The sequence below is a fragment of the Pocillopora verrucosa genome, chromosome 7, assembly GCF_036669915.1.
Source record: "Pocillopora verrucosa isolate sample1 chromosome 7, ASM3666991v2, whole genome shotgun sequence".
NCBI lineage: Eukaryota > Metazoa > Cnidaria > Anthozoa > Scleractinia > Pocilloporidae > Pocillopora > Pocillopora verrucosa.
In genome coordinates, this window is record NC_089318.1 from 17,619,114 (window position 1) to 17,628,398 (window position 9,285).

Here is a 9,285-nt window from a genome sequence, read left to right on the forward strand (position 1 = left end):
GTTCTGTTTCGTTTGTGCCATGACCTGGTAATTTATCAGTATCAACGTATGCCCATCACTTGCCTTTTTGATTTTATTTTTAACCCCTCGATGAAAGATTCCCAAAAGTGAACTTTGGTCGGTGACACAGCACATATCAAATTAATGAAAGTGATGATAGATTTTCAGTAGGTCAGCGTTGCGGTCAGTATCACCTCATCAGGGAGGGAATTAGCTTTCAGAACTTTTCCTCCCTCCCTACCCTTATATTCCTCTTTTTTCTCTGAATCAGCCACCTACCCATATACACACTACCCTGGTTCCACAAAATTTACTATGTGTTCGATTTTGTGATCAAATCCTTGAGGGAACGACAACAGTCACGCCAGTCCCCAATATGGCCCAAACATCTACACAGGCTTCCGCTCGACTGCAAAACGCAAAAAAAAATTTCCTGTATTAGTCCGATCTCCCCTCCCTCTTGTTTACCAGAGCGGCGAATTTCTTTGTTTTCTTTTGGTTTTTTTTTTGGTCACCTGATACTAGGTTCTACGTCACTTGGCTCGGTACAAAATCACACGACTTTTGCATGACACTGGCAGTGCAGAATAGTACAAGGCAACGCAAGGTTTGTGTATTTCGTGCGCTTTGTTAACTCTTCATCAGAATCGAGACCAAAATGCTGGCCGTTCTTGCTTCGTTGCTCCTTGTGGCTCTTGTCAACGCGCAGAGACCCGTACCATGCGGTTAGTTCAAACATTTTATTTTATTTCTTTTTTATCCCTCTTATATTGTTTGTGCATCGATCAATGCTGAGCTGATCGTTTTTTTACTCACATGCAAATGAAGTACGCACATTTACAGAGGGGCTCAATTAGTTTCCAAATCGTTGGTTTCCATCGGAATGGGAATGCCCCAGGTGGTATCGTGGAAACTAGCTTCCCTCGGCCTCCATCAAATTATACCTGGCGCTAAGTGGTCTATGACGCAACGGTAGCGAGCGCAAGCTGCATTGCAAATTTTTTTTCTCGCAGTGTCAGCTGTATTAAACATTTCAGGTAATTGGTTGAGAGAGAATGAAAGAAAACAGAATGATTCGAGCACGAAAGAAGAACGCTGTTTAACCATGTTACGTAACATGTTTGACAATGAAGCGTTCCCATGCAAGCTTCGCTGAAATTTTTTGAAGTGTGGAGATCGAAAAGTTTTATACTGTTTTTACGAGGTGCAGTCCATCAGAAAAATTTATGGCATTCTTAGACGACTTGATGGTTTTCGTGAGATTTGCCCGGGCGGGTATCTAGATTGTCCTCTCGGTGCTGAAAAATGCTTTGGATAATCCATGAAAGTGATGCAACAGTGGTGTAATATTTCATCGTCGTCGAGTGACATTTTTCAAAACAGGCTACTCGAATTTCTTTTGATGTCATATGACGAGTTCCAGGAATTAAGGACGTCAGCCTCGTTCCCAGATCGAGGTTGTAAGAAGAGTCTATTCACCCCTCGTTTTGGTTCCTTCCCCGTGTCTCCTCTCCAGTCTCCTGCGGTTACATAACAATTTAGCTAACCTTTCATCACAATCTCTTGTAAGTCGGCCTAAAACGGAAATTTCAAATTCATTTACTTAGTGGAACTATTTTGTGCATAGTAACATAATCACGTGAAATTTTCGTCCACTCTTTGCACCCTCACATTATTATCCTCATACTCCATACTCTACTCTCTAATTTTCCTCTGCTAATAAAAAAAAGAGACGTCGTTTAACAATCCGATAAGCTTCTTAGGTTGGCGACCTTTTTTTTTAATATTATTCCCACGATCTTAGTGAATGCTTCAGCATAACTGTAACGAGATACTAGCTGCTAGTCACTCTTAGGGTTTACAAAAGTTTTCTTATTGTTAATATTATTATTACTTTTGAAAGTGCCGCACAGAAAGGGCAGAAGCAAACTGTCCACCTAGCTGCTCACTCACACATGACCTATCACATGACCCCACTCCCCACTCACATGTCATGTAATTGGTGTCAATTTAATTCTCGTTTGGCTGTTTTCAGCGACCCCTGACGTGTGGAACGGACGTCAAATGACGGTGAGTGGCATTTCAGATTGGGAAAACGATCTCCTTGCTATTCTTTACATTACAAGTGCTTTCTATTTATGCGGGACACGATGAAATTAACTTACATCACGTACGCGATCGCGAGTTCGATTTTTTTCCCCTGCAAAAATTGAATGGAACGGGATACAGCTGCTCCTTTCGCAAAGAAGAGTTTTCCTCTTCTTTTCCTTTTTTCTAATGAGAATCTGGGTTCTATGTAAACTTTGCCATAACGAAATAAGCTGCACATTTCATCACGTGGCTTTGTGCTGGCGGATAAAGCAGATGGTAAATTGATTTTCTGGTAATTGCAGTAAAATAAAAAAAACTGGAAATCACTGTTTTTCGGTTACTCTCCTTGATAAGATTACTCAAACAAAACATTATTTGAAATGCTATTTTAAGTCAGCAGTTTATTACTTTATTTCTATATCTTTCTAAATAGCTTGATCGAGAAAAGGAATTTTTTGTGTTGGGAAGAATAAGCTACGATGCTCTAAATGAAAGGATTAGTATCGTTGAAGAAGTGGATTTATTTCAGAAAGGAAAAAAGTATTTCTACGAATACATTTTATTGCACAAAGAGGTAAGTAACTAAGAAATCTTAAACTCAATAGAGGTTTTCCCTACCCATGTTAACAATTTTTTAACTCTATAGCATGCATTCCACTGTCAAATTACCTTTTTCGCTGGGAGCGTGAAGGGAAAGAATAATGCTCCCTGCCCGCGGGGAAGATTGAAAAATTGGTAGAGGGCATGGCTTTGACTTCCTTTCTCCATAGGTGAAGTCCGCCACATTAATGAAAAAGAAACGTAACTAAGTTGTGTGTCTTTTTATATTACGAATTAGAGCGTCACTGCTGTCACCAAGGAAATTAATCATGCTTTTCTAGATGGCATAGAAGATTTCAATCAATATTGGTGCTAAATGACACTGGATATTCATTTTTTTTAAAGAAAGTCATGTACCAAATCGAGCTGAGTGTCAACAAGACGGGCAAGTGTAAGAAGATAGAACTCACCGAACCCTTCCACAAGTTTGAAATACCGGAAGGAGCCACATTTGTTGCAGAAGGAACCCTTGGCTCCAATGCCCTACCAGGTGCAGGAGTGAATGTGCAGCTTTTCGCGGGAGAAATCCAAGGAGGTTAGATTTAACATTTCCTATGAAAGAACGACTGATTCAAATAAAATAAGATTCATCAATTTAGGCCGAAAAAAAAGTAATAGTCAAACTGGGGGAGGGGGAAGTCGATATATTTTTCTTCCGAGGGGGAGGGGGTCACATGGATTACAAGGGGAAACGAAGGGGGGGGGGTGAGTTGTCTCCAACAGAATTTAAAGGAGGGACTGTAGAAAATTGATTGCCAATGAAGGGGGATCATTAGAATTCCACAGGGCTTTGTGGGGGGATTAGGTAAATTCAATTGTGACATTATCAAACTCCTCCCACCCCTCCCTCTCCCCTGCCCTGAAATATAATGACCGGTCCCACTGGGCGGTCTAACTCAGTAGATATCTCGACCCATAAGGCAGCATGGGCGGGGGGGGAGGGGAGGGTGGGACGTAACTGAGTGGGGATTTTTTTCTGACTTTACATTTGATTATTTTAAATAATTGTAAATATATGAAAATACCATATGTGAACTGCGGTTGAAGAAAAGAATATGGAAGCAATGCTCGCAGTTATCAACACACTAAATTAGTAGTGAAAGAAAAGCCTGAAAAAATTCAGGTCCGTACGGGATTTGAACCCTTGACTTCTGCTATACCGGTGCAGTTCTCTACCAAATGAACTGACAAGCCAACTGGGAGCTTGAAAATTTTTGACAGAAACTTTATAGACATTCAAGCCAGTTATCATTCATTGCTATACGTGGTTTAACTTTCAGATAAATACTCCGTGACGGTTACTGAAGTAGGTTGTCTTCCAGTTCATGAAAATATTGAAACCAAATCGGACGGTGTCATGCATACCAGGTTGGTTTATGTTGTTTGTTTATCCTCAGAGTTGGAAAGAGGTGAAGATTTTGTATGTAATTTAAGCCGATAAACTGACGACTTCTTTCCATCAAGTAATGTGCTGCTTCCTCCCCTGGATTATAGTGCATTGCAACGTTACCCCACAAACTTTCGTCAGGCTTCTCTGACAGTTCGCCGTTACTCATTTATATTTTCCGGTGAAGAGAGGTAGTGTGGAAAAAAGAATTGTCTTGCCCAAACACATAGCAGGAGGCGCAGTGACCCAGTTCTCTTCTCTACAGGTTCTTTAACCCTTTATCTCTCAACTCCCATGAGTGATCAAGACTGAATTTCTCCTTACAATATCAATAGAATATCAACAGACAAGTGATGAGAATACCAAACTTATATCACAAGAACTGTATTTCGGACAGTAAGGAGAATTCCTAATAAGATATTGGGGGTTAAAGGATTAAAACAATTGTTCTTTTTTTTCTTCTCTTTTAGCTTTTTTGATCTTGAACTTGGGGTGGACCCTGAGCGGTTTGTTCCTCCAAGGGAGTGCGAATAGCCGTGGACGACTTAAGCAGCATGCGCAGCTTTTCATTGCTAATGGATTTGCTGATAAGTGATTAGTTTGAGATCAGAGGCTTTTTTATTTCTTTCACTGGTCAAAAAAAACCGGGAAAGAAAACTTAGAAAGGAGCTTGATTTGTAGTCAATAGTGAATCGTTTAATAAACATCGTCTGCAAAAAAATGTATTTGTGTATGTGTCTGTCTTAAGCGATTAGAAGTCTGACCTAGACATTCCGAGAGTTTTTAAAAATCGGTTTGAGGAGACATAAGTTACGACTGGGGGAGGGGAAGGACATCCCACTCCTCGCCCTTTTTATTACAATGCAGTGGGAAGTATGATCAACGAATAAATTCCACTTTCTTGCATTTCTTTCTTGTTTCCCGTTCGTCAAATTTGAAAATGATCTAAAAGCGGTTTATTTTGCTGAAAGGAACAATGACTGTTAACTAGCTGGTTTTTTTGAGACAGCAGACTTGAGAATTTATCTCCAAAGGCCGGATCCCATTACTCCTGCCAAAGGTTTAAGTTGTGCCCGTTGGATAACTTAATTAGCCAGTAAGAACGCCAAAGCTATTTCATTGTAGTAATTTTAATCGAGAATTAAGCTTGGTACATCAGCCCTCACACGATGTATCTCCTAATGTACGTTAAAACCTGGATTGGAAATCTTAAGGACTCGTCAACTTCCCTGGTTTGACCCAGGGAAATCCCCTCTTCCGTCCGTTTTTCCTCCCGAGAATCCAGGGAAATCCCCTTTTCCGTCCATTTTTCCTCCCGAGAATCCAGGGAAATCCCCTTTTTCTTTCGTTTTTGTTCTCGAGAATCCAGGGAAATCCCTGTTTTCGAGCATTAATATGAGACTGCAACAGAGTGAATGCGTCGCTCAGCGCATTCCATGAAAGCGCTGAAAAGGATCGTCTACTGATTTCCTGCTTGCACTTTTCTGGTATAATCAACTTTCCAGGATCAACCGTGGTCTTCAAGTCAAGGAAACTGGAAAAATTAGAAAACAGACAAAATTGAGAAATCTGACAAGCCTTTTTCAATTAACCATTTACACTCTAACATCAATATGCATATTCTCCATACTGTTCTCTATACATTTCCTAAGGTACTGATAAGGAGAACGTTTTGAACAATAAAGAGCTTCATAAGTTGGTGATCATTTCCTTTATTCTCCTGACCTTGATGTGTGATTCAGGGCTGACATAGTAGGGAGAAATTAGATATTAGTCACTCTTAGGGGGTCAAAGGGTTAAGATGTTCTCATGCACAGTCTTTTTTACCCCTCCTCCGCATGTAACGACTTTGCTTAGCACACTTATGGTAAAGTCACTAAACCGCTTAGAATTTATGAGCAAACAAATAAACCGTTATAAATGCATCTGTTTGGTATACTTTAGTGGAGCAAGGAAAGAAAAATGCCTGTTACTGGACAGAAATTAATTTAGTTGGGCGGAAAACGGGCGACCCAATACTCCTCACCGATAAATAAAGAAATTTCTTTCACTGACAGATAAGCAGTGTTAATGACTGAAATCTAAAAGGGTCAGAGACTGGTCAGTGTGCGGATAAGCTGTCGAGGAAGAACATCATGCCAGCACTTTTTTCTTTACGTGCGTTGTTGACAAGTATTCGGTGCTTGTAAAAATGGTAACGAGTTAATAGAAAAAACTATACCTTCCCGAGATGGCTGAATGCTTTGTTTTCACAGCATAGCTTGCTGGGATACACTGATCGCCAGACTCTAGTGTTACTACTCCTCCCTCTGCATTTTAAAATAAAAAAAAATTTAGAAAATAAAAGAAGGCTTCAAAGGGAAGCAATTATTTATTTCTCGAGTATAAATATGACAAAACCGATCACATAAAACCTTTTTTGAGCAGATCGATAAATTATACGACAGTTGATCTGCACAAGAGAAAACAATGGAACATTCGATCCCCACCTTGAATTGTTATAGCTTTCCCCCACCAAATTGCAACTGGTTGTAATATGAATTTAAAAACCATTTCGCCATCTTAATCTTTAATGCAAGCACAGAATACATAAGACAGCTTTTCAGGAGCGGTTGCTATCGAGACTTTTTTTGAGAGGCGGACCACTGGCGTCACATGTGGGTTAAATTTGAAGCTGATTTTCGTCAGTATTCCCAAAAGTTTTCTAAGAGCTCACCAAGCAATTTTCTTCCCTCCGCAGAAACCAACATTCCAAACATTACTAAACACAAGTTGAACACTTTTTAATGAATTTACAAATTTCAAATTCTGTGTTGCTAATCTCCAATCAGGACACCAACATCGCTGATATTGACTTTATTCTGGACAGATACGAAGGTCAACAGAGAGACCAAGGAATTCCTAAGGACCTCTCTGTAGTTCATTTGATAGGACATTTGAATACCTAATCGCAAATTTATGAGTTGCGTAGTCGGAGTGTCAGGCTTGCATAAAGCAATAAGCGTTGCCACACTTACCTTCACCATCTTGAAAAGAATAAAGTTCCACTAAGGCTCCTTTTGATCCGAGTGAACCTTTGGCGACTAAACTCAGCGGCAAGTCTTCCAGAAATTCAGGAATACTCTTCTCCTCACTTGAATCAATTTGGCATCCGTCTGGGCTTATTTCATAGATCTTACCCTATTGAGAAATCCGTTTTGTAGATAAAAAGATTTTAAATAAACTACAGCGGAAGTTTGTTGGGTTAATACTTAGACAACCAAATCATTAGGTCTTATTCAAATTATCACTTTAAAATTTCCAACTCGATAGCGAAATTGAAAAGACATCGCTTGGATTTGATTTAAATTTAAGGGATTGGGTCAGAAACTGCTGCCATTTACCGGTATTTATTTTCCAGATGACCAAAAGAAACCATCACGACTTTGTTAACCGTGTACGTTTTATCTCAGGTGTCAGGTAGTTTGCTTGTTAGCGAATCATTCCTAAGAAGAGGGTCTCAATAGGGTGATGGCTTTTACGGCTAACGGTTAAAATTTTGGCCTGTTTTCGGCTAATGGTTAACATCTTTCCATTGTTTCCACCAGACATATTTTTTACGGTTAACTTTATTCACGACTAAAGGTTAAATTTTTTAAATTTTAAGCCTAAAGACTACATTTTTTGGCCGTTTAACGGTTATCGGTTAACCCCATTGAGAACCTCTTATAATATTCTCCTTTGTTTCGTTTAGCCGCTGTGAGTCAAATGAAACATGTGTCATGAAAATATTTTCAATATTAAAACAAAAAGGGTGAGTTAGTATTACCTCTTTATAGTCCATTATCAAAATTTTATCGCCCATCTTTTTCTGCATTCGTTCAAGATTCATATCTATGGAGAATGTCATGCCGTGTGCTTCAGTTGAACCTGAATCATCCACCTTGACCTGAAATAACAAAATTCTTGGTGATGATGATTATAATAAGTTTTAAAACGAATAGCCAAATAGACGAGCACTTTTATTTTAATATGAGTGACTCTTTATAAAGATTTAGATGTTGACGAAACAGAACAACTCTCAGGTGATTCTGTTGTATAACATATTTCAAGTACTGATGGAAAACTCCGGTCACTACAACTAATTCATTTTCTCCATGATGTTGGAACATACCATGTACAATCTTCCCGATAACTGCTTTGGAAAACCTGAAAGGAAAGAAAAAGGAGGAATATCAAACAAGAAATTTTAACCTCAAAGAACGTGTCACAATTTTAGTAAATAATTAAATATTTGGAAGGACGGAATAGACATCAAGAGTGTTTTATCACCAGAACATGACAGAGACCGCCCACTTGGATTCGGGTTTGCTGAGGAAAAGCCAAGAAGAAAACCGATCATCAGAACGACTTTCATCTTAGACTGATGTTACTTTGCTACAATTGCGATTTTGATTTAGCCCTCAAGCCATTTTATGCATTTCTTTCTTCTGCACATGTTCAGCTGCGTAAATGGAGAAAAAATTCAACAATGAGTTTTAGGCACCTTGGAGCAATTTAAAATTAAGTGTACAGGCAAACAGATATGGTTACCCCTTTTGTTAAGTTTTTCAGAAAGAAATTTTTTTTGTCGATAAAATGGTAAAATAAACAGGAACTCAGTATAATTTGTCTTTCCACTTCCCTTTGAAAACTTTGTGCTAACCTCCTGGCAACTAACTTTTACGTATTTTTAATCCTATCTTACAATTATCAATGACGGTACAGGCACTCCTTGTTTCCTGATTTCTCCAATAATATTCTGTTCAGAAAGAAACAGAATTTAAAACAGTCATTTCAAATTTCTTTTGTTCCATTGAACAGTATAAATTGCAACAAAGGCAATTTGAAATATAAACTAAATTTAGATATCACGCACAATTTTAATTGTTTGGTATTTAACTGTTACTGAAGATGTGTTAAAATGTTAATAACAATTAATGCTGACTGTAAACTTCGATAAGCGTTACCTTGGAAGCAGTTGAAACACGTCAAAATACGTTTGCACTTTTAAGTTTCACTGAAATAAGCGCTCCAGCGTAAAAAAAATCATCGGTCTAACATTATTATCTACCTTCACAAAGAGAAGTTATTTCTTAAATATATTTTGCTGACGTTGTGTAAATGAACACTACTGACAAAAAAATGAAACGATTAGGTTAAGGTTTGGTAGAATGCCACGTGGGAAA

General features: G+C 38.6%; 2 protein-coding genes across 2 annotated transcripts; one reads left to right on the plus strand and one right to left on the minus strand.

Moving 5' to 3' along the window:
• Positions 1–564: 564 nt before the first annotated feature.
• Positions 565–4,801, plus strand: LOC131784818 (mammalian ependymin-related protein 1). The gene is made up of 6 exons (XM_059101648.2): positions 565–725; positions 2,036–2,070; positions 2,525–2,665; positions 3,037–3,226; positions 3,972–4,059; positions 4,549–4,801. The coding sequence occupies exons 1-6, from the start codon at positions 659–661 to the stop codon at positions 4,610–4,612; spliced, it is 585 nt and encodes a 194-aa protein (XP_058957631.2). The 5' UTR covers positions 565–658; the 3' UTR covers positions 4,613–4,801.
• Positions 4,802–5,198: 397 nt separating this feature from the next.
• Positions 5,199–8,520, minus strand: LOC131784866 (uncharacterized). The gene is made up of 6 exons (XM_059101696.2): positions 8,390–8,520; positions 8,232–8,266; positions 7,887–8,006; positions 7,096–7,258; positions 6,300–6,387; positions 5,199–5,612 (listed from the first exon to the last, which is right to left on the minus strand). Exons 1-6 carry the CDS (start codon positions 8,472–8,474, stop codon positions 5,288–5,290), a joined length of 816 nt encoding a protein of 271 aa, XP_058957679.2. The 5' UTR covers positions 8,475–8,520; the 3' UTR covers positions 5,199–5,287.
• Between the last annotated feature and the right edge of the window lie 765 nt (positions 8,521–9,285).

Bases quoted from the DNA above. Each gene is read 5' to 3' on its own strand.
- LOC131784818 (XM_059101648.2), top strand. From the start codon at position 659: ATGCTGGCCGTTCTTGCTTCGTTGCTCCTTGTGGCTCTTGTCAACGCG. The intron at 2,071-2,524 runs GTGAGTGGCATT...CTTTCTAAATAG, and splicing joins GGAACGGACGTCAAATGACG to CTTGATCGAGAAAAGGAATT. The intron at 2,666-3,036 runs GTAAGTAACTAA...TTTTTTTTAAAG, and splicing joins ACATTTTATTGCACAAAGAG to AAAGTCATGTACCAAATCGA.
- LOC131784866 (XM_059101696.2), bottom strand. From the start codon at position 8,474: ATGAAAGTCGTTCTGATGATCGGTTTTCTTCTTGGCTTTTCCTCAGCA. The intron at 8,007-8,231 runs GTATGTTCCAAC...TTGTTATTTCAG, and splicing joins TATCGGGAAGATTGTACATG to GTCAAGGTGGATGATTCAGG. The intron at 7,259-7,886 runs GTAATACTAACT...ATTTCTCAATAG, and splicing joins TGATAATGGACTATAAAGAG to GGTAAGATCTATGAAATAAG.